Source organism: Podarcis vaucheri (assembly GCF_965113315.1).
Source record: "Podarcis vaucheri genome assembly, chromosome: 4".
NCBI lineage: Eukaryota > Metazoa > Chordata > Lepidosauria > Squamata > Lacertidae > Podarcis > Podarcis vaucheri.
Window position 1 is genome coordinate 29,969,706 of NC_138762.1, and position 25,521 is coordinate 29,995,226.

Here is a 25,521-nt window from a genome sequence, read left to right on the forward strand (position 1 = left end):
CCTCCCTCAAAGTGGTTTTCAAATAGGTATTTCAATCAATGCGGCTCTTCCGAGGTACTATTTTTAAAAATAGCTTGTGCCGAGTTTCCATTTAAAAAAAATTCCAGCATGGTGGCTAACAATAGTTAAGGGTACCATCCTACACATGCTTACTAGCGAAGCTTAGGTAAAGGTAAAGGGACCCCTGATCATTAGGTCCAGTCGTGGCCGACTCTGGGGTTGCGGCGCTCATCTCGCTTTATTGGCCGAGGGAGCCAGCGTACAGCTTCCGGGTCATGTGGCCAGCATGACTAAGCCGCTTCTGGCGAACCAGAGCAGCGCACGGAAACGCCGTTTACCTTCCCGCCGGAGCGGTACCTATTTATCTACTTGCACCTTGATGTGCTTTCAAACTGCTAGGTTGGCAGGAGCAGGGACCAAGCAATGGGAGCTCACCCCGTTGCGGGCATTCGAACCACCAACCTTCTGATTGGCAAGTCCTAGGCTCTGTGGTTTAACCCACAGTGCCACCCTCTTACCTCTGAATAAATATTGAAAATACACAAAAAAGAACTATTTAGTTAACAAAAGACTTACATCCTGAAATTTAACACGCGCACCCCATGCCAATATAATCTCCGTGCGTCGTAACAGCAGAGACAGCAAAATAAATGAATTGGCTGGAACCATTCCTAAATGCCCCCTGAAATAAGCAGGTTTTTCATTACTTGCCAGAAGACAAGCAGTGGCAGAGTCAAGTGGGCCTCCCATGGGAAGGCATTCCACAGCTGTGGCTGCAATCCCAAAGGGTCTGTCTTGCATCCCCACCACAGACGACAGGAGGACATGCAGCAGAGCCTCAGGTGTTGATATGAATACTGCAAGGACATCCCAGCCCCAGAATATCTGAGGCCTTAAAGGTAAAAGCCATCAAAACTCAACCTGGAAACAAATTGGTGGCCAAGCAAAATAGGAGTTGATACTGAAACTGAATTTGGATCTCTGGAAGCTGTGTTTTGAATCAACTGACGTTTCTGATAATCCTTCAGAGGCACACCCGTGAAGGTGATGTTACAGTAGACTGGGGTGTCATAAAACCATAGAATTGTAGCATTGGAGGGTCATCTCATCCAACCTCCTGCAATGCAGGAATCCTGTCCATAGCCGTCCCTGGGTGGGCTCAAACCACCAACCTTCTGGTTAACAGCCAGACACACTGACCGATTACGCCACAAGGGGTTGTAACCAATGTAGTGCTGCGTTAAAATCACTTAGTGGTATACTTGCTGTGTTGGTGGAAAGCAAGGGAAAACACAAGAACATTACCAAAGATTGTTGCGCAACTGATTGCACAACAAGAACCAGCTGGGGTACAATAAGAATTAGCTGCCTGATGAATCTTCCACTAGCACAACAGTTGTGTTGGATTCCTTTGTTGCACAACCTTTTAATTCTGCCATCCGTTGGTGCTTAAAGATGCATCCCACTTTTTGATGACCAGTCTGTTGTTAATTTCAAGCTTGCTTCGCTGGTAATGTCTTCCTTTTTAATATGAAACTAACATGTTAAATGACACTGGCATGGACCTTAGACCTTAAGAGACGGATCACTAATATGCATCATGTTAAGTGGTGGTCTTCAGTTTGATGCAATAGGCAGAAAAGGCAAAACACCTGCCTTCGTATTTGTTTCTAGGATCTTTAAATAATGAATTATACTTTTTTGAGAGAAAACAGTATAAAAACAACAGTATTTCCTTCTCTTCACCACAAAGGAATCACCCCTCTCCCTCACAGTAGAGTTCAGGTCTAGATTGGAAACAAAACTGATGTGTCAAGTTAAAATGAAACCCTTGTGGGATAAAGTCATCTATGAAATCTGCTTATACTTGCCAATCCTAATCAGGTACTGGATGGGAAAAACAATAAAGTAAACAAGTACTTAACATCTCCTGGGATTTGAAAACAAAAGATTTCACTTCCCTTGTTTTTTTCTCTCTCAAAAAATGTCTTTTTTCTCCATTTTATATGCTGCATGCTGCATATTTAAAAGCCTAGGGACAATGAAGTGTGGGCAAAATGTCCTTTGTTGATAAGGCAATTGTCTGGAAGAGTGGAATTCATGGCAGTGGAGACACTGCAATAACATCGCCATGGCTGGAGCAGAATTTTGAGTTGCAGTTTTCATTATATTATTGTGAGCAGTTGCTAGCACCATACAAATTGGAAGTGTGTTTTGAAAACTGAATGTGTTTAATGCTTTTTAAGAAAAACTAGCCAACTCAATAAAGGGGGGGGTGATGAATCAATGGGTCTACTCTTGCCCAGGCTCTGGGTTTCTGCGCTGTGGGGAAAACAATCCTTGCCTGCCTATTTGCTCCCCCTGCCCTTCACATTTCCCTTCACGTAAATGGCACCCAGTGAATGGCCACCTCCTCTGTACACAGAGCCTTTCTCTGAAGAAAGTAAGGGACAAATGACACATTACATTAATCATGCTATAAGAAAACAAAGTGTGCTTAACACTGCCGCTTTGATTTCGGATGGAAACTAGCCAGATGGGTTCCCATCACAGCTTGGGTGTGTGACGCTGGATCAAGACCAAACGTGGCTAATTTTCTTTCAAGGTAAAGAGTGGCAGCATAAAGCACACTTGAGGGAAGGGGGCATTACTAGTGGAATATGTAGTTTGGGCCTAATGTGTACGTAGGCTCCATATTGACCTTTAAAGCACATTTTAATTCTACTTCAAAGGATTCTGGGCAGTGTAGTTTGCTAAGCGTTGCTGGGAATTGTAACTCTGTGAGGGGTGAATTACAGTGCCCAGTGTGGGTGTTAAAAATGGAGCGGGAAACCCAACTCTGCTAGCATCAATGCCCTATAGAGGACTCTGAAGTTCTTTTCGCCCTTTGCTCTGAGAACATTTTAGCAGAGTCCAGCTGCACCTGTATTCCATTAACTTTAAAAGCATTTCACTGTTTACAGTCACCAGGAAATGTCAATGTCTGTGTTATATTAACAAGTCAGAAATAACAAATGTAGTCTCGGTTTTTAAGGGTTAGCTGAGAACACTTCACTCTGACTCACTTGCATGCTTAACTTCTGAACGCAACTGACGCTGACTGAGTGCCCCTATATTCTTTATATCACAAAGGTTTAGAAGCAATGGGGAGACAGGCCAGTACAAATCTGCAGTTTGCTTCATGTGGACAAGTCCCTAGTCATGCATGGTCTGAAACATGGGGTTGTGGGCTTTCATAAGTGGAGACCCTGGTGACAAGTCCAAGACCGTTTGGTCCTTCAACTCTGTCTCATATATAATATCCTTCCTTGAATTTGTCTGCATGCCTGCGTCTAAAATCTCAATGGATATTACTTCTAGCATTCCTGCATATATAAAGAAGAACATAGGAGAAGCACCTAACTATTGTCTTCTACACCATCCTTCTCCAAGCTAGTATGTAGAATTCTCTGTGTCTATTCGGTTTGGAGGTGTCTTGCCTTTAGGGCATGAAATAAACTAGTCAAGAGACGCTTCCTCACCTCCAGCCACAGAATACACAGCTGGCACACATTGCAACATTGGAAAATTGACATGCAAAATATATCTCTTCAGCAGCAACAACTCACTGCATTTGTGGCGCTACCAAAATTGAGGACAGTGTTGGATGATTCTGTAAAGGAAAATATACAGTGGGGGCAGGGGGAGTTAGCAGGTTTCTGCATATAAGCCCTAGAGTTGATACCTGCAAACCGAATGAAAAAGTCGCATCGACTACAGCGTATGTTCCATTTGAAAATCTCTCTTCCACTTTCCATATTGCATTGACAAATATGTGACGTATAGGAAATCCAGAGGTGTTCTTGCAGTCTATTCATACCCTGCCTCTTGAAACAACAAGAGTTTGAGTGGTTGCCCTTGTCTTTGCCTTCCCACAGTTAACTGTTTCCTTCACTATTGAAATTTCGATGGTAAGTCCTTGGGGCAGGGCCCTGCTTCTTTCTGCTTAAATTCCTTGTAAAATATGTGGATTGATAGGGGGAAAATACATCCAATCTTTCAGCCATGTCATGCATGCAGCCTCAAAATACAGCTTGAGGTTTGGGACTGTGAACTTGCCCCTTTCTCTAGGCTCTATCAATACTTTGAACCTTACTCTTGACTTCTTACCTTGCCAAATAAAATTAGAAAGATCCCTTTGCCAGCCTTTAAAACATTTTGTCCCAATAATTATTGGGATCGTCTGGAAAACGAAGAGCATTTTTGGCAGAATTGACATTTTTATCAAGGCTATCCTATCCCATAAAGACAAGTTCAATTTATTCCTTTTATTTCCTTCCACTTCTTCACATAGTTATCTTTGTACAAATTGGTATTTTTATTTGTGATCCAGATCCCCAGATACTTAGCTTTTGTGGTGATTTTAAGGCCTGTTACCCTTTCCAATTCTTCCTGTTCCTTTACCCCCATATTTTTCATTAATAATTTAGATTTTTCTTTATTTAACTTTCACTGTTACTTTGAGATACGGGTCTCTTTTCTGACGTTGTCCCTTTGGTGTTTTCAAAGGGCGACGGCGACGTGGTCTTGTTCCCAGAAGAGATTGGGTGACATATATGCTTTGATGCTGTGGCACAGCCCAGATATCTGAAATGGAAATCCTGCAAAAGCTCTAGAGTTCTGTTCTCATTTTGCACCTGCACAGATCCGAACTGCCTAAGGAGCACATTACTGTGCCTCATCTCAGACTGCTTGGACCAAACCCAACCGCCATGTAATTCCATTGAATTTAAGTGGAGTTATGGCAGGCAAAAGCAAAACAACAACAACAACAAAACTGGCCTTGCGGGTTTGTAAATGAACTACAGTTGGCGGGGGGGGGGGGGAGTTAGAGGGTGACGGTGATAAGCAAGAGCAGTGGCGAAAGGAGCATATCTCCTAGTTAGTTTTGGACAGCTGACACTAACTCCATTGTGAGATAAGTCTTACCGACTGTGGGAAAAGCAGCGGGGAAAGACTCACACCAGCATCCAACTAGTATTTAATGGAAAAAAACAGATCTGGAAATCTTGACAGTATCTGCTCCCCTCTCTTGCAATCCTCCCCCCCCCCGCCCTCCATCCCTTCCAAAGAAGCAATGAAAGTAACTTGTAAAGTATCATTTGCTTCAGTTCCTAGTCCAAACATGCATTTCCTCAACTGGCTTTTTTTTTGGGGGGGGAGGGTATTACTTTCAGAGGAGAGAAGGTGGGTGGTTTGGGGGGGGGGCGGCTCAAGTGGATGTTTATTTTCTGCCAGAGAACAGGAGCTGTTTCTCGGCATCATAAAAAAAAGAAAGATGAATCATTGTTTAATTAAAAAAAGATATATCAAGTAACCTCAAGATAAGTTTTGGGAATCTCGGTTATAAAAGGGAACACCCATGCAGTGCAAATCCCAGTAGAAGAATAGATTGACTTTCTTATATCCTCCAACTCAATGAGCATTTTAGTATTGGCTCTGGGGGTGGGTGGAGGAAGAAGGGGGGGGGGAACCACCCACACAAGAGCAGCAGATGGAAAGGAAAACATTTCGCCGTCTTCTCTGCAGTGTAAGGATAAAATGTGCTGGATATATAAATGAAAATTAATCCCTTTCAAGTAAATACCTGAAGGTTGAACACATTTCCTATGCCACTGGAGGTGTATATCAGAAGGGAAGACAAAACTGAGAAAACTTCTGCCAAGGATGGGGAACCTGTGTCACTTTCTGCAGTTCTTGGACTCCCAGAAGCCTCAGCTATCGTGGGCGATCATGACAGGAGCTGAAGACCAACAACATCTGCAGGACCACAGATTCCTCCACCTGCGACTCATAGCTTGCTCTCGGGTTGCTGCTTTACTATTATCCAACCATCTCCAACCGCATTTGCATACATAAAAAAACCAAATCTCTGAATAGAAGCATAGTTGGAACACAAGAATTAGCAGAGTAAGAGTATTAGTAAGACTCACTAAATGGCCATTACACTGAAACAGGAAGTTTGAGGCTGTTCCAACTCGGGACATAACGTAGACCTGATTGGTCCTCACCTCAAATGTTCCCAAGCTTCAAGTGCGCCATTGGTTTGGCAACACTGCTGACTCTCAGTACATCAGAAGCCTCTGGGCATAGAACCAGGTAGAGGCCCTTCTCGGTAGTGGTGCCCGCCCTGTGGAACAACCACCCATGAGATGTCAAGGAAATAAACAACTATCTGACTTTTAGAAGACATCTGAAGGCAACCCTGTACTGGGAAATTTTTCATGTCTAATGTTTTGCATAGATGGGCAGGGAATAATAATAATGATGATGATGATGATGATGATGATGATGTAGTACAGTGCAAGGGCATCACAGACACACTGTGTCAAGTCTCCCATGTGTTTCTCGAACAGGCCCAAATAGCTTAGGCAGTAGTGGACCCTTGATCTACAGCCAGCCACTCAAGCTCTGCAATTTGTGAAGTTAAGATGTAATGGAAATGAAAGCAAATATTCAAGAGTTGCTGAGAATAATGGAACAATGCTGGGAAGCTAGCAAGGAGACCTTTAGCACATAATAAAGAAGTGCAACACAGTCTATTCCACTGTCTAACAGCTCTTACTGTCAGAAAGTTCTTTCTGATGTTTAGTCGGAATCTCCTTTCTTGTAACTTGAATACATTTGTTCAGATCCTACCCTCTGGAGCAGGAGAAAAGAAGTTCACTCCATCTTCCATGTGACAGCCCTCAAGATATTTAAATATGGCTATCATATCTCCTCTCAGTCTCCTCATTTCCATGTTAAACACACCCAGCTCCTTCAACCATTCCTCATAAGGTTTGGTTTCCAGACCCTTGATAATCTTAGTCGCCCTCATCTGCACACATTCCAGTTTGTCAATATCCTTCTTAAATTATGGCGCTCAGAACTGGACACAGTACTCCAGGTGTGATCTGGCTATGGCAGAATAGAACAGTACTATGACTTCCCTTGAACAGGGCACAAGACTTCTGTTGATGCAGCCTAGAATAGAATTATTATTTTTTTTTGCTGCTGCATCACCGTGTTGACTAATGTTAAGCCTGTGGTCTCCTAGGACTCTGAGATCCATGAGCGTAGCCAGGATTTTTGTTGGGGGGCAGAACTGCCGTGACTGGTCAGTTAAGTATTTATTTTGTTTTACTTGATTGGGGGAGCATCTGCACCCCCCCTGGCAATGCCCATACCGAGATCCTTTTCACACATACTAGATAGATAGATAGATAGATAGATAGATAGATAGATGATAGATAGATAGATAGATAGATAGATAGATAGATAAATTTATTGTCATTGTCCGTATATACACAGTATACACAACAACGAAAATCAAACACCCACCCAAAGACCGGGTTCACATGTACATTTGCACGTATCTCCGACACCCTCATCCTATTTGGACATAATCTATAAAACATAACATAATCCAGGATATAGCATGACCTATTAAAGGCATAACATAACCTAAAACCTATCTCATTCCTTCTACTCCCTGCTTACTAAACCTTGCAACTGGCCCTGAGATCATTATTTAGTGCAATCAGAGCTCTTGGATAGAAACTATTCAGAAGGCGCGTGGTTCGTGTTTTCATTGTCCTGTATCTTCTGCCCGAAGGCAATAGTTCAAAGAAGTTGTGAGCAGGGTGGGTGGGATCTCTCAGAATATTATGTGACTTCTTCAAGATGCGAGACGTGAAGATCTCATCCAGGGTTTGTAGTCGGAGCCCAATAACATTCTGGGCAATTTTAATTGTTCTCTGTAAAGCTTTTTTATCCGTTTCAGAGCTGCTCCCGTACCACGATAATATACTATAGGTTAAGACACTCTCAATGGTACTATGATAATAGGACAGAAGTAGGTGCTGGGATAGATTCAGTCCCCTGAGCATTCTCAGGAAATACAACCTCCCCTGCACCTTCCTCACAACCATATTAATATTTGCAGTCCATGAGAGGTCCTCCGAGATATAAATGCCCAGGTATTTAAAACTACCAACCCTCTCCACTTCCTCGCCATTTATGTGCAATGGTAAAAGTACACTTTTCTTTCTTCTAAAGTCAATTATGAGTTCTTTGGTTTTTTTGGTGTTAAGCATAAGATTATTTTCTTTACACCATTGAATTAACCCCTGTACTTCTTTCCTATAGGCAGTCTCATCGTTCTCACTGATGAGCCCCACCACTGTTGTATCATCCGCAAATTTGATAATTGTGTTGGACTCATACAGTGGGGTGCAATCAAATGTGTACAGGGAATAGAGAAAGGGACTTAGCACGCATCCCTGAGGGGCTCCTGTGCTTAATACTAGAGTAGAAGAATAGTAAGGTCCCATTCTCACTGTCTGCGGCCTATCAGTCAGGAAATTCCTTACCCACAGACAGATCTTCTGATGTATACCCAAGTTGGTCATTTTGAGAAATAACCTGTCTGGCAGAATTGTATTGAAGGCAGAACTGTAGTCCACAAACAACAGCCTTGCGTAGGTACCCTGTCGTTCTAGATGACTCAATACAGTATGGACGGCGATGGAAATAGCATCATCAGTAGATCTGTTTCTTCTGTATGCAAACTGGAACGGGTCTAAAGTGGATGGAAGACTAGCCTTAATATAATCTAGCACCAATCTCTCAAAACATTTCATAACGACAGATGTTAAGGCTATTGGTCTATAATCATTGAGAGATACCACCACTGACTGCTTGGGGACTGGCACTATAATCGATGTCTTCAGGCAGGTAGGGACAAAACCCTGCAACAGGGATAGGTTAAAAATGTCCGTAAATACGCCGGCTAATTCTGCAGCGCAGTCCCTAATAGCCCATCCCATGATTCCATCCGGTCCAGCTGCCTTCCTGATGTTAATGCTCCCAAAGGCACGTTGTACGTCGCAGGTCTGTAATAAAAGTGGTTGTCTATCAGTAGTAGTTTCTGATGATGTGCTGGTGGCCAATGCTGTAGTGACGGTAGTTCCAGTTCCCTCCTCAAAGCGGCTAAAAAATTGATTCAGTTGATCAGCCAGGTGCGCACTGCTGCTAGCCAATTCGTTTTTAATATTTTGCCCCGTAATTTGTCTCAAGCCTTGCCATACTCGACGAGGGTCGGAGCTCTCAAAATGTTTTTCGATCCTCCGGCAGTACATAGCTTTGGCGTTCCTAATGCCCTTTTTCAATTTGGCTCTAGCTTCTCTATACTGCTGCGCGTCACCAGAGTGAAAAGCAGCATTTCTTGCCTTTACCAGAAGATACACATCCCTGTTTAGCCAGGGCTTGTTGTTAGGGAACACCCGTATTTGTTTGGTGGTAGTGACAACATCAATGCAGCTTTTAACGTAGAACAGTACTGTTGAAGCATATGTGTCCACATTATTCTCCTCAAAAAGCGACCACTCGGTGCTCTGAAAGCAGTCTTGGAGTTGCTCAGATGCCCCTACTGGCCACACTCGTATCTCTCTAGTTGATGGTCTAATTCTGCGTACGAGAGGTCTATATGATGGTATCATGAGTAAGGATATGTGGTCTGACTGCCCCAAATTGGGCAAGGGCTTGGTCTTGTATCCATGCATGATGTTACTATATACTCGGTCCAAAGTATTTCCCCCCCCTACTGGCAAGACATGTGTCATCGTCCCCGCCCTATATTTGTGCAGCTGGTTCTTCCTGCTAAGTGTAGAACCTGACATTTGTCCCTATTGAAATTCATTTTGTCTTCAATGACACTGGCTTGCCTTTCCAGTTGGGTGTCCACTGCAAATTTGATGAGCATCCCCTCAGTTTCAAATCTGAGGGGAATCCCCTCAGTTCCTTCATCCAAGATATAAAGATGCTGAACACCCCACGTGTCACTTTCTCCCAGGTCATGTTAAGTCTGCAAACAGACAAGCCAACAACTTGTAGTTACAAGACATTGACCCAGCCCCTGAAAATTATTATTGCAGGTATCAATGCTTGGAATAGCCTCTCTTCCCTGTAGTCTCACTTCTCAAAGCTGACACCACAAAATAGAAATCAAACAGTTATTTAAAAGCCCTCCTCTATAAGACCCGTATTGTACATGTACATGCCAGCTTTGTACAGAAACCTTCCCTTCCCTTCTTCCTCTATCACCAGGGATAAGCTTCATTTCTGCGCCTTACATTTGGTATGCATAGCCAGTCTCTCTCTAATGTTGCGTTTCAGTTGTGCTTTGACAGCCCTGATTGCTAATTAGTCTCTGCCTTCTGCTGAATGCTTAATAAATATAAGTAACTGTACATGGATTTATAGAACAAGCAGGCTACTCTAGATAGAGCTCATATTTATTTACTGTTTAGATTTATACACATTATCCAGGTGGCTTGCAATAAAATATTTTATACAACACACATCTTAATACATTGAAGTAAGCTAATCACAGCTACTTAAGACTAGCAACCACATCGTATAAATGAATGGACATAACTGTCATAATCTGGCACATTTCTGATGTAGATGTGGTAGTGCTTTTGATGCAATTATCCCCAGCCCACCTTCTGCCTAATTTACTTTCCATCACACACGTGTGTGTGTGTGTGTGTGTGTGTGTGTGTAAGAGAGAGAGATAGAAAAATAATAGTAGTTCAGTGCACAAGCTATTGCACATTCTAGTCAAGAGATTATGAATGGCGACACACAAGCAATCACACACCTAAAAGCATATCCAAATGAAATCAAACAATGGTTTTCATTCCCATTTGATGCCCATCACCAAGGATTTCCAAGACACTGTGCAGGGTTTCCATGGATATCCAATTACGATGGGGCACAGAAGCAGAAAACTCCATGGAAATAAATGGGCAGATATTTCAGAAGAAACAATATCCTGGTTAAAACTTCAAAAGTACAACCTTCTGCCCATTCTGTTTTTATTATTTGGGGGTGAAATTTGCATAATAACAAACACTCCAGCAGAGCAATCCCAATTGCCTGTTGCTGTCATGGTGGCTTTGCTGAGCTACCAATGCCTCCACAGTCTGGTCACTCATCAGGAATGCCATGCAGAGGAAATAAAGGGTTAAATTCCCAGTCACTGAACTGCACGGTCCCATTTCTAAATAGCCCTCCCTCCAGGTTTGCTACATACAGGGGCAAAAAACAGGCAGGTTAAATGCATAAGGGCATTTAAAATCTCATTTAATTTGTTCCACAGGACCTAGCTTGGAGATTGCCACTGTGTAATAGATGTGAGCGGCCCCCAGTGACAGTTTTTCAGAGGATTCAGGGGACAGTTGTGGATTAATAGGATGGAGACTTCTCAAGTCTCTCTATTTAAAATCATCCCCAAAGTTCATTGGAGTTTAGCCTGCAGGAGGATCAGACAAGCCATTAGGCACACTTGCTTATAATGCTTCAAGAGCATGTTAGAGCCTGCACTGCACTGGCCCAGGTCACTTAGGGACTTTGCTATATTACTGCAGTGCACCACCACCTCCGCTGCCAGCCTCTTGATGCTCTGCTAAACTCATCATTACTGTGAATCAGCAAATATGCCGCATGCTGTTATGTTTAGTGTTTCAGACTTAGTGCTGAAACTGGCAAGCTGTTAGCACTTCATTTGGCTTTATCATTTTGTCGGCAAGGGAAAAGAAACCTTACTCCCTTTCCTTGAGACGCAAAAATATGCTTATGTTAACAACTGTATTTTGTCGTTTAACAACAACTTTACAAGGAAAGAGTTTGTCCTGTAAGGCTTGTCAGCACAATTGTTCGTAGTGAAAGTGCGGTGAGTACTTCAGAATTAACTCACATTCCATCTTATGAGCACATATATTACTTCCCAACTTGTACATGTTTGATTCATATTGTTAGGCAGTCCCTAAACAGGGACGTGGGTGATGCTGTGGGTTAAACCACATGGCCTAGGACTTGCTGATCAGAAGGTCAGCGGTTCGAATCCCCGCAGCGGGGTGAGCTCCTGTTGCTCGGTCCCTGCTCCTGCCAACCTAGCAGTTTGAAAGCACGTCAAAGTGCAAGTAGATAAATAGGTAGCGCTCTTGCGGGAAGGTAAATAGTGTTTCCGTGCGCTGCTCTGGTTCGCCAGAACCGGCTTAGTCATGCTAGCCACATGACCCGGAAGCTGTATGCCAGCTCCCTCGGCCAATAAAGCGAGATGAGTGCCGCAACCCCAGAGTCGGTCACGACTGGACCTAATGCTAACCTAGTGTTGACCTAATGCTAACCTAATGCTGACCTAATGCTGACCTAATGCTAACCTAATGCTAACCTAATGCTGACCTAAAAGGTCAGGGGTACCTTTACCTTTACCTTTAAACAGGGGAACTCTCCTCCCAGTGGTGCATCTAGCCTTGTATAGCTTTTGCTGTATGCTGAAGACACTTCTCTTTGCCCTGGCCTTTTACAGTTAAGATATACCCACGTCTTTTGCTGAATTTATATTGGTCTGTTTTGACTGGAATGGCTTTACTTGTTCTTTTCATTGTAACTGTTTTCACAGAGTGGTTTAGCAAGCCGCTCTGGGAGGTCCCCCCCCCCCGACAGTTAAGAATGGCTGCAGCAAGAGTTAACAGGGGGGCTTCATAATACTGTTCCATGAAGCACCTCCCCCCTCCTTTAAAAGAAGGTGGGCTTGAGGTGAGTAGTGAGGGGATAGGTGAAGGGGCGGTGTGAAGGGAGGGGGTTGTTTAAGTGGGGAGGAGGGCACTGGCAAAAGAGTTGGCGAGTAGGTGGTGTTGGCAAATGGAATGAGCAGCCCCTGGGATTTTATATTGTTGTAACCAGCTCTGTGACTTCATGGTAAAGGTCAGGTAAATAAGAAAGTAAGTAAGTAAGTAAATTATTTAATTAATTAATTTGAAAGCTGGTTCTCGTGGTATTTGGGATACAACATAGAGGATCATGAGTAAAAGCAAATGAGACCACAGTCAGGAATTTAGACTGTAGTGGGAAGCAAAAACTTCTCACATTAGGATCTGGGAAAGGTGAACGTGTAAGAACCAGTTGTGATGCTTGCTTTCTCCCTCTCATTCCTCAGCAGCACTTTGGTGCTGCAGAGTTGGGAGTTGCCAATTTCCGATTAAAAAAAATTCCGGTACCAGGATAAGATCAGTAGGACGCACACAAGGGTGAAGTCCGGCTAGGCTCCAGCGGTAGTAGAGTTCACAGCAAGGCTGGGCTTAAGTTTCAGTGTGTTCAGCCTGATTTTGCAATCTGTAAGCATAGCAGATGGTGAACTACTTCTCTTTTGCATTCACCACAGTTTTGCGGTGGGGTGGGGGGGGAATTGATCAGAACTCCCTTACTCCAATTTAATGACAGACATCTTCCCCTCCCATAGAATGTCTGAACAGAAGGGAAAATTACAGCTGCCACAGAAACATGGCTGCCAGCGAGGGCCTCTGAGGGAAGCAACTTTCCAGTGCTGATCACCTGTTAGATGAAATTGACTGGGGAGGAATGCAAAGGCCACATTGAAGCCTTTCCTACCTTTATTAAAGACTGGGCTGATTATCCCCCCTCTGAGCATCATTTATGCCTTTTTCATAACATATGTAATCATTAAATGCACAGAATATTACTCACAAGCCATACACACACATTAAAACACTGGCTAATTACTTTATCGTAGAGTTATAAGCAACGTTATTGGAACTCTGTATTGAAATAAAATCCATTTATGGTGCGTAATCACATTTCTGTCAATTCCTAGTATACCATAAAAGGTTTCCCTGAGGAACTGGAATGGCTGTATGCAGCTGCAGCTTTTCTTAGAAAACATTTTAAGTATTCTGATAAACATATTGGAAGGTCTTTTGGACAGCACAGGAAATAGCGTGCCAAGCATATCGGCTTATTTATTTTTTTAAAGTTAAAGGAAATGCAAATGAAACGGGCCGGCCGTACAAAAAGAAGCATTTTCCCCTCTGTAAAATGGAATGTCTGGGGGGAGGTTTGGAAAGAGCAGAGGGTCAGTGCGAATTATGCAGGCAACCTCTTGTTCTGACTGGACTGTTAGCCTTGATCATGTCACAGAACGAAGGCGGAGAGGGCAAGGTTGTCTCAGTTCCCAAACGTCTTACCCTGGCCAAGCCTCCTTGGTTTGGCCTTAGGAAAGAGTTTGAAGCTTGGGACTGCCATCTACTGAGGAAAGAAAAATGCTGGCCTTGTCCTAGAACTTCCTTGATCCTGCACTGTGTTGTCATTCTGTGCAACTCCTCCAGCACTAAAAACAGCAGGGTTGCCGCTCAATTGAAGAGATCTTAGCTGAATGATGAAATAAATTTTTCATCCATTAATTGATTAAACCTGCTTAGGTTTTGCAGACGACTAAAACAAAAGTTGGGGGGGGGAGCACACCCTATTTGTTCAAGTGGAGTTTGTATGTGTCATCACAAACAGACATGTTCTGGGAAGAAACATTCCCTCTTGTGTGAGAATGTGAGGGGAAGCCTCTTCTGAAATAGAAAGCTGCTTTGTGCAACACATTCGGGCTGCATTCTGACTGTGTTTCATCCAGTTTTCCTGACGTCTCCTTAGCCGATCACTCCTGTGGTTTGTGTGATCTTTCACATGATGTGAAAAGCCTCTTCTGGAAATCTAGTGGAATCTAGCAGAGGTTTAGCGCTCATTTCCATGTGAATTGCTTCAAAAAAGGTGTCCCCATGGAACCCCATTAACCTGGAAAATCACATCATGAGTTTTGTGCTGCAATCTTCCTGCAGTTTTCATGTGATGAAATATGGGGCGGCAATATTCTGGCCTACAGTTCTTTCCTGCCATTTTAATCAGCAAATCATGCAGGGTGCAGAAGCATTTGTGCACATAAAGAGTGGTGATATGTCCAATGGTGCCCACAGTTGTGTCACACCACACCCACAAGTGTGAATGAAATTTAGTGCAACATTGGCAGTACAGTGGTACCTCGGGTTAAGTACTTAATTCGTTCCGGAGGTCCGTTCTTAACCTGAAACTGTACTTAACCTGAAGCACCACTTTAGCTAATGGGGCCTCCTGCTGCTGCCGCGCCGCCGGAGCACGATTTCTGTTCTTATCCTGAAGAAAAGTTCTTAACCTGAACACTATTTCTGGGTTAGCGGAGTGTGCAACCTGAAGCGTATGTAACCTGAAGCGTATGTAACCCGAGGTACCACTGTATGTTGATCAAACAGGCACAGTTCCATAATGCAACAGGTACAGTATACAATTTAAAAGGAACATTGCCTAGCAGGACACAAGCAGTAGCATTAAAAACAGGAAAATAAACACAATAATAAGCCCTAAATCTTACACTGGATGCTTAGAACCTCTTACTCTGGAATATAACTATAATGGAGAAAATTCTGCATGAATTTCAACAGGAACTAAAAACTCCAGGCACTTTTTATATGATTTGGCATTCCTTTATGACATACAGAGCGGAACCATCATTTTCAAGACAACATTCGTCACAAGCAATGCTATTTTTCTAGAAAAAGAGGTACCTAAACTCACCATGAACACCTCCCTTGTTCTCTTATAATGGCAATTATGCCCACCTGAGAAGTGCCAGAACTGAGTTCTGGTGAGTTCCAGCTGAAAAAAAGCCCTTGTCACAAGCCTGACAAATCTGGAACTATACTTGATGAACTGCTAAAATTGATAGTCTTTACTTGTACTTTGTTTTTTTTTAACTCATGTGCAACTACTCATTCCACATGCTTATTTTATAATTTTGTTTTTCATCTTTTTTTTGTCTGCTGTTATAATTGTTTTCTCTGTTTCAGATACATTATAACATAAAATAATAATAAGAAACTTTACAAAAAAAAAAAGCATGGAAAGATCAAACAGAAGAAGCATAAAAGTCATCCATCAGAGTATCCAAGATCTATTCAGTATGAAAACCAAGTTACAAAAAAGTCATAGATGCATTACTTTAAAAAAATAGAAATCCAAGAGAGCAAATCTCAAAAGCCAACCCTGTAAATGGTGTAGATAATTCAAGAAACAACCAGAGAAAATAGTTCATGACTAAATCCAAACAACTCATTTAGAGGAAGCGGGTCTCGCTTCAGAATAATATAAGCATATTTTCCCCTCTGCAAGTACCAAACTGGCATTCAAAAGACAGACTCATAACATAGAGTAGATAAAACTTAATGTGCACAAAAATAACAGTTGGGACATTTACGGAGAAAACTATGCTTTTTGATTAACAACAGTAGCATTTTGTTGACATGACAGTAAAAGTGGCTCAACAAGAGAACTGCCAATTAAGACCTCCGTTTTCCAGGTCTGAGCTATCCAACGTGCTAAATCAGCATCTTTGTCAGCATTTACACACACCAGCTCTTGACACTGGCTGCAAAAAAATAAATAAAAGGGGTATCCTCATCTGCTGATACCTTAGTTATAGTTGTTCTTCAAATAGGTGAATAATATAATTTTTGAACAAAAGGTGTGCTGGCGCATGACAATTTGAGCTATGCAAAACCACAGGGTTTAAGCTAGCTGGTTCAAGCTAGTTACCCAGGCAAAATCCACTTGTATGGTTAAAAGTCAGCTGTTCTTTTAAACTTAGCATTATTTTTAGAATATTAGCTTTACTTTTAAGGGGTTTTTATGTTTAACACAGAAACCGTTCCAAGCACCATGCATGCACCATTAGGCTTCAAAAACTGCAATTTGCGTGACTGTGTGTGAGGTTTATTTGCTTGCTTGCTTGCTTATTTCTGTACTGTCTTATATGCATCCTAATCTTTTCCAAGCCATACCCACTGACCTTGGAGGGAGAGATGGTCAGTCAGGCATTGGGGGTCCTGAGCCATATAAGGATTTAAAGGTTAAAACCATCACTCCGAACTGGGCTCAGAAACATAATGGCAACCAGGGTAACTGTGCCAGAATGGGTGCCATTTGGTCAGAACTGCCTAATTCCTGCCAGCAATCTGGCTACTGCATTCTGCACCAGATGCACTTTCTGAATCGTATTCAAAAGCAACCCCACATTGCAGAAATATAACCTAGAGGTTACTAGAGCGCAGACTGCTGAACCCAAGTTACCTCTGTCTATAGGTAGAGAAGTGACTGAGCCATTAGTCAAAGCTGGTCGGAGGCACAATGTTCCACTGAAGTGACCTGTGCCTCAAGCAACAGTAACAGATCCAGGACAACCCTCAAGCTATGGACCTGCGCCTTTTAAAATTGAAAATACAGGGCAGGTATGTAATGACCTCTCCACAGTCTGTGGTGATATTTTGTTGCTTGCTGCACCATGATGTGACAACTGCAAATTCTTTGCACATTTTCTTCTGACACACTGACAGCAGCTTTGCTTTTCTGACAAGAATTGTGGTAAACTCCTCATCTTTATTTTATCCGTCAGTACTGTTAAATGCCCTGGATAACGTGCCCACTACTACCAGAACATTTTCTTGTCTAATATTCAATAGTTCAAGTCTTGCAGCAGAGGCTGGAAAAAGAAAATCATGTCTGAATCCTGGGAGAGACAGGTACCAGCACTTGCTGAACAATATGTTGCTAGGGCCCTGTGCTCAGTTTCTGCCTTCTACTGGCCTTCTACAGATGGACAGACTGAGCATTTTACAGCCACTGACCAAGGCCAGAGCTTCCTTTTCTGTCTGTGCACATCAACGCTCTTTTTATGAGGGAGTCTTCAAGCATATGCCATTGGTTTCCAAGAACCATTGTACTTCTCCAAATATCACTGCTCCCATTCTCTTTTTGGAGTTATCCATTGACAATCTGGTTTATGTTATGTTCCAAACACAGTTGTTTAGTACATGACCTGCTTCGATTACGGTAACTGCTTCGGCTTTCAAAAAAAAAAAAATCAGTGCAAAAACATTCACAGTTTTCCAGTAAGGCTTATAGGCTGACTGGGTGAGCATAAAGATTAGGTATGAAATTTGCAGCAAAATTCACCATTCCTAAAAATGTGTCCTGAGCACACCCAGCTCAAGGAGGACCAACGGCCAGTAGTTTAATTCATTATTGACAAAGCACAAACTTACAGTAGCTTCTAAGGTGCACCAAACACACAAACACACTTCTGGCAACTAAGCAGCTGCCATTCCCTTCCCAGGCTTGCGCTCTGAGCTGGACGGTTGGAGCAACAGTGTAACCATGCTTCCACCCAAACGTAAGTTCCCGTGTCTGAAGAGCACACACAAGCAAACCTGTGACTTCTCCCACATGGAAGGTGCCATTGTGCCTGCCTCTTCAAGTCCTTCCTGATCCTGGGAGACAGCGGGAAAAGGGCTGGAGGGGATTCTACTGGCCTGATTCTCCCAGGAACTGTCTACTTCTTTGTCTCCACCTTCTGGGACACCTCCCTTTCCAGCCCTGGCTCCTGCCTCGTAGGAGGAACAAAACCCCACAAATCACTGATTCCTTCCGCTGGATCAGTCCTGAACATCCCTGCCTCCACCACACACTCCTCAGAGCCCTGCCAGTCCCTGACAAAATGCCTTCTTATCTTCTCATGGTGATGTTTTTGAGACATCCTGTATTTGCCAACATGCATCTTCTCCATCTCAGATTTTTAATCTGAGCCAAAAATGAATTCAGGGCGCTTGCACTGTTTCGAAGCAGGCATTAAAAGCTCCCCAACCCTCAGTTGAGAGAAATGGGGGGGGGGTTGGTAATGAATAAAATATAAAATATAAACCAGAACAAGCCTGTCCAGAACTGCAGCAGTTGCACCCATGCACAGATGGCAAGCCACTTCAAAATGCCTGGTACCCACTCTTTTACCATGCACTCCTATATTCCCTCCTAAAAAGTACATGGAAATAATTCATGAGCAGTAGAATGGTTCATCATGAGTTACCACCCCCCCATCGTTCTGCCTGGACACTGAGGTCCAGCGCCGAGGGTCTTCTGGCGGTTCCCTCACTGCAAGAAGCAAAGCTACAGGGAACCAGGCAGAGGGCATTCTCGGTGGTGGCACCTGCCCTGTGGAACGCCCTCCCATCAGATGTCAAAGAGATAAACAACTACCAGAGATTTAGAAGACACCTAAAGGCAGCCCTGTTTAGGGAAGTTTTTTGTGCTGGTCCCGGGGGTAAGGTACCGTGAGTGTAGCAGAGTCCACATGAAGAGGGGCGAGGTCCGATGCAGAGAGCCGGGCGGGGAACAGGAACGCTGGAACAGAAGGCTGAGTAGGTAGCAGGAACACCGGATGGACGGGAACAGGAGGCCAAGCAGGGAACAGGAGTACTGGATAGTCAGGAACAGGAGGCCGAGCAGAGATCAAGAACACAGGAAGGTCCGAAGCCAACAACGACGTTGCTCCCGCAACCTGGGGCCGGCCTGACTGGGCTTTTATCCTCTTCTAAGGTCAGGGGCGGTCCCGACCCCCAGGAGCCCCGCCTCCTCTGGCCTTAAGGCGAGCACTCCTCCTGGGGGCAACCAGCTCCCTTCGCCTCTCTGCCCTAAGCCTCTGCAGATCAGGAGAGGCCGAAGGGTTACTGGGCCCTGGAGGAGGCTCACCTGTGGCCACTGAGTCATCCAGCACCTCTGGGGCCAGAATGGTTTCACCTGGTGCCTGCTCTTGAGTTTCCTCAGCATCTAGGCCTTGCCCCAGTTCAGCCGGCCCTGGAGGCGGGGACTCCTGTGCCGGCTGGGATTCCTCCGGATCGCTCTCAGACTCGGAATCCCAGGCCATCACACCATCCCCCCTCCCAGGCCCCCCCCTCACTTGAGGGTCCGGACCCGGCTTGCTGGGGTACGCCGCATGAAACTCTCGGATGCAGGCAGGCGCGTGGACGTTGGCCGCTGGTTCCCAGGAACGGTCCTCTGGCCCATACCCCTTCCAGTCAATGAGATACTGCAGCCTTCCCCTGCGGTATCGGGAGTCCAGAATGCGTTCCACCTCGTACTCAGGCTCTCCCTGCACCAAAACTGGCTGCGGTCGGGGACGGTTCGGGTGGAACTCGTCGGGTGGGGCCACCGGACTCAGAAGGGACCTGTGGAATACCGGGTGAACCTTCAGGTGTGTTGGCAACCGGAGACGGAATGCCACAGGCGAGACCTGGTTCACGATAGGGAACGGGCCGGTGAACCGGGCGTCCAGCTTCCGCGAAGGTCGAGAAGGGTGGAGGTGGCGAGTGGAAAGCCACACCAGGTCACCGACGTGAAGTTCCGGCCCCACCTGGCGGTGGCGGTCGGCCTGGACCTTGTACGCCTCCTTGGCCTGGCGCAGCTGCTCCATCAACAGCTGTTGCTGGGACTGGAGCTCCTGAAGCCACTCTGTCACCGCAGGGACCGCAGATGCCGGCAGCACATCCGGAAACCACCGTGGATGAAAACCATAACTGGCTTGGAACGGGGTCTGCTGGGTGGACGCATTCACCGCGTTGTTATAAGCGAACTCCGCCAATGCTAGGTGGTCGACCCAGTCGTCCTGCTGGTAGCTGCAGTAACACCGGAGGTACTGTTCCAGCACCGCGTTCACCCGTTCCGTCTGGCCATCAGTCTGTGGGTGGTAAGCAGATGAGAGACAGACCTCTGTCCCGAGGGCCTGGTGCAAAGCACGCCAAAACCGGGACGTGAACTGAACGCCACGGTCGGACACTACACGCTCAGGTAGGCCATGCAGGCGGAAGACATGCTGAAGGTACAGCTGCGCGGTTTCCTTAGCTGAGGGTACGGATGGGCAGGGGGCACAGTGCACCATCTTCGTGAAGTGGTCGGAGAAAACTAGAAGGCAGGTGCAGCCACGAGACGGGGGTAACTCCACTACAAAGTCCAAAGAGACTGTGTGCCAAGGACGTGGTGGAACCGGCAACGGCTGAAGAAGGCCGGGGGGTCGCCCGGTAGGCCCCTTGGCCCGCCTGCAGACGTCACAACCAGCGACGTAGCGAGCCACGTCGGCCTTCAAACGGGGCCACCAAAACTCACGGCTTACCAGATGGGTGGTCCGATACCGCCCAAAGTGCCCCGCCGCTGGCGCATCATGGGTCATCCGGAGAATCTCAGCCCGCAGCGGCCCTGATGGGATGTACAGGCGCCCGTGGTGCAGCAGAAGACCCTGATGCGAGACCAGCCCTGGATACTGAGGGCATGATCCTTTGGCCAGTTCCCGGAGTCGTTCCTGGGCCCAAGCGTCGACCCGCTGCTGTTCCCGCACCCGAGCCTGCAGTGGCTCAACCTCCTGGGTGGCCAGGAATGCAGCTGGTGGTAGGATCGTGGTGGGTGCTGCTTGCTGAACCGTGTCTACGTTGTCTTCGGGTTTCCGGGACAGGGCATCCGCCTTCTGGTTTTGGGAGCTAGGGATGTAGCGGATCCGGAACTGGAACCGGGAAAAGAACAGCGCCCACCAGATCTGCCTTTGGTTCAGCTTGCGGGTGGTCTGGAGGTATTCCAGGTTCCGGTGGTCGGTTCTCACCTCCACCGGGTGTCGTGCTCCTTCAAGATGATGGCGCCAAACCTCAAAGGCCACCTTGATGGCCAGTAGTCCCCGCTCCCACACGGTATAGTTACGCTCCGCTGGGAGGAGCTGGCGGGAATAGAAGGCGCAGGGTAAAAGTGGCGCCTCCGGTCCGTGCTGCTGAGACAAGACGGCACCGAGAGCCGTACTGGAGGCGTCAGTCTCTACCACAAAGGGTCGAGAAGGATCCGGATGTTGCAAGATTGGCGCTCTCTGGAAACAGGCCTTCAACCCTTGAAACGCCTCCTCCGCCTCCATGTCCCAGGAAAACGGCGTCTTGGGGCGCAGTAGTCGGGTCAACGGGGTGGTGCGGTGAGCATAGTCCGCAATGAAGGTCCGGTAATAGTTGGCGAACCCCAGGAAACGCTGTAGGTCCTTGCGGTTCCGAGGTGCCGCCCATTCTCGAACCGCTGCCACCTTCCCAGGATCCATCTGCACCCCACCTGGTGAGAGTCGGTGACCCAGGAAGTCCACTGACCGCTGATGAAACTCGCACTTGCTGAGCTTTGCATACAGACGATGCTCACGCAAGCGCTGCAGCACGGTCCGGACATGGCCTTCGTGGCACGCCGGGTCACGGGAGTAAACCAGAATGTCATCCAAGTACACCACCACGTACTTGTCTAGCAAGTCCTGGAACACGTGGTTGATGTACCGTTGGAACACAGCAGGCGCGTTGCACAAACCAAAGGGCATAACCAGGTATTCGAACTGTCCGTACCGGGTCCCAAATGCGGTCTTCCACTCATCCCCGGCGCGGATCCGAATCAAATTGTAGGCACCCCGGAGGTCTAGCTTGGTGAACACCTGCGCCCCTTGCACCCGCTCCAGTAACTCCGAAATAAGGGGCAAGGGGTACCGGTCCGGGATGGTAATTTTGTTCAGGGCCCGGTAATCATGGCAAAGGCGGAGCTCCCCACATTTCTTTTTAACAAAGAGCACCGGCGCAGCAGTGGGCGAGGTAGAAGGCCTAATGAACCCACGCTCCAGGTTCTTGCGCAAGAAGTCCTGTAAAGCCTCGCGCTCTGGCTCTGTTAACGAGTATAAGCGACTCACCGGTAGAGGCGCTCCGGGCTGGAGGTCTATGCCACAGTCAAAGGACCGATGCGGCGGCAGCTGGTCTGCCCCCCGTTCCTCAAACACGTCGTGATATTCCCAGTATTCAGCGGGGAGCGTTGCAGCAACCTCCTCAGTGGGCGCAGCTGCTAGCATCTCAGTCTCAGCAGGAGAACTGGGGTCTGGGAAGTGTACAGTCCGTTTGACCCAGTCAATCCGCACATTGTGAGCCTCCAGCCAGTCCATCCCAAGCACCAGGGGGAACCGGGGCATGGAGGCAATATCCAGAGTTCGCATCTCACGGTGCTGCTGGAGGCACAGGACCAGGGGCTGGGTCTCCTGAGTGACGGCACCCGAATGCAGGGGCCGTCCGTCGATTGCCTCCACCTGCACCGGTTCCGGCTTGTTCCGAAGTGGCACCCGATGCTGGGCAGCAAAAGCAGCGTCCATATAAGAGCGGGTTGCGCCCGAATCCACCAGCGCATGGGTAAGAATCCATGGCCCTCCTGGAGGGTATAGATGTACCGGAACCATAAGGTGTTGTAATTCAATTGGTGCGGCCCCATTCTGTGCTGTTTGGGACCCCAGGTAGCCAGGGCCATCAGCTACTGGGGTTTGGTGGTTTCCCTGCGGCTGGCGTTTCTCAGGACAGGCCCTTGCATAGTGTCCGCTTCCGCCACAATAGAGACATAGATTCCCCTCCCGACGCCGCGACTTCTCTGCGGGGGAGAGGCGTGGCCGCACTGCCCCAAGCTGCTTAGGTTCCTCCAATGACTTAGCCGGGCCCGTGGGACTGCTGGTAGACACTGGAGCCAAGAACTGGAGGTGCCGGCAGTCCCGAGCCTGACGCCGGTCCTCTAGCCGATCGTCAATCTGTAGGCTCCATTGAATAAGGGTGTCCAGCGTGGTGGGGCGTTCCATTGTGGCCAGCTGGTCCAGTATCTCATCTGAAAGCCCCTCGAGATACTGGTCCCGGAGAGCCGAGTCGTTCCAGGTCAAGTCCTGTGCCAGCAGCCGGAATTCTGTGGTGTATGCGGCCACCGTGGTCTTGCCCTGCCTCAACCGCCGAATCGCCCGGTTGGCTTGACTTCCCTTCTGGGGGTTGCCGAACGCGGCCTCCAACAGATTGCAAAACCCCCCGTAGTCTGTCAGCAAGGGGGAGTCTTGCCTGAGCAGCGGCAACGCCCACTTGGCCGCCTGGTCCTTTAACAAACTAATCAAGAAATGCACCTTGGTGCAGTCGTCAGGGAAGTTCCGGGCGCGCCCCTGAATATACAGCTTGGCCTGGGCAAGGAACATGGGAAAGCTGGCCGGGGCCCCATCAAATTTCTCAGGCAAGGCCACTGGGTACTTGCCAGAAGCCGGGGCGTCGGCCCCAGGAGCCGGTAGGGCGTCCAAACGCTGCTGCAGTGCCGTAATCGCGTTACTGAGCTGCTGCACGGTGTGCCTCAAAGCCTGGTTCTCCTGGGCTATTGCCAACAGTGTAGCCGCTTGGTTGGCCATGGCCTCTGACTCTTCCCGAACGCACCCCTACGAAGGGGGAGTGCGGGTGTGGCGGGAGCAAACTGTGCTGGTCCCGGGGGTAAGGTACCGTGAGTGTAGCAGAGTCCACATGAAGAGGGGCGAGGTCCGATGCAGAGAGCCGGGCGGGGAACAGGAACGCTGGAACAGAAGGCTGAGTAGGTAGCAGGAACACCGGATGGATGGGAACAGGAGGCCGAGCAGGGAACAGGAGTACTGGATAGTCAGGAACAGGAGGCCGAGCAGAGATCAAGAACACAGGAAGGTCCGAAGCCAACAACGACGTTGCTCCCGCAACCTGGGGCCGGCCTGACTGGGCTTTTATCCTCTTCTAAGGTCAGGGGCGGTCCCGACCCCCAGGAGCCCCGCCTCCTCTGGCCTTAAGGCGAGCACTCCTCCTGGGGGCAACCAGCTCCCTTCGCCTCTCTGCCCTAAGCCTCTGCAGATCAGGAGAGGCCGAAGGGTTACTGGGCCCTGGAGGAGGCTCACCTGTGGCCACTGAGTCATCCAGCACCTCTGGGGCCAGAATGGTTTCACCTGGTGCCTGCTCTTGAGTTTCCTCAGCATCTAGGCCTTGCCCCAGTTCAGCCGGCCCTGGAGGCGGGGACTCCTGTGCCGGCTGGGATTCCTCCGGATCGCTCTCAGACTCGGAATCCCAGGCCATCACACTTTTAATGTGTGACATTTTAATGTATTTTTAATCTTTGTTGGAAGCTGCCCAGCGTGGCTGGGGAGGCCCAGCCAGAAGTGTGGGGTACAAATAAATTATTATTACTATTACCATGACGGCTCCCATTTTGCTCCTTTCCTGTCGTGTTTGGGAGCAACAATCCCTTGTTTAGTGTTACATCAGATGTGATGCTAAACCAGGGATTGTGGTTTGTTGCTCCTCTTTGTGCAGGGGGAAGAGCAAAGTGGGAGCAAGCTCTGCATTCACAACAAACAATTGACTATAGTTTAGTGTGACATGTGAACTATATATAATAACAACGAGTGACCTACCTGCTTTTTCTCTGTTCAACTCCTGAGACAGCATCTGCAAGAAAGAATTACGTTTCTTAGTTGGCAAAACTTTTTGTTTCCTTTCAAAATAGCAGAGGCACCCAAAGTAAAAGAGGATATTAAATTCTGAGATATCACCATCGTTGTCTGACCAACTCTAATGCTGCGAAACAAAAGGTACCGATAATGATTTTTTTGTGAACTCACAGATGGCTGCCAAAAATGGTTTTAATTAAGGGCTCGGCCTATAGTTGTAAACAGATATTTACTCATTTGAAATACTTATGTCCCTTTTTTCCTTCTGGCTGCTGAGATCCCTAAGGTGGCTTACACCACGAACAGTATTAAAACACTAATATAATGTTAAAACACCGAAACAAAGACAGTGTGTCAGATAAAAAAAGAGCCAATTTTAAAATGCTGAGGGACAATACAGTTGAATATTGTGAGGCAGACTGTATATACAAGTGTACAGGTGAAATGGCTAGAGCTCATGTGTGTGGAATTTGGTGATGTTA

General features: G+C 46.9%; 1 protein-coding gene across 2 annotated transcripts in view; it reads right to left on the reverse strand.

Moving 5' to 3' along the window:
• The window catches only part of STARD13 (StAR related lipid transfer domain containing 13), a 229,968-nt gene that overhangs the window by 136,871 nt on the left and 67,576 nt on the right, over positions 1-25,521 (reverse strand). For both annotated transcript variants that reach the window (XM_082221544.1, XM_082221543.1), the window contains one exon: positions 25,004-25,037. In XM_082221544.1, the coding sequence (XP_082077670.1) occupies positions 25,004-25,037 (34 nt within the window). The remainder of the gene's footprint in view (positions 1-25,003; positions 25,038-25,521) is intronic.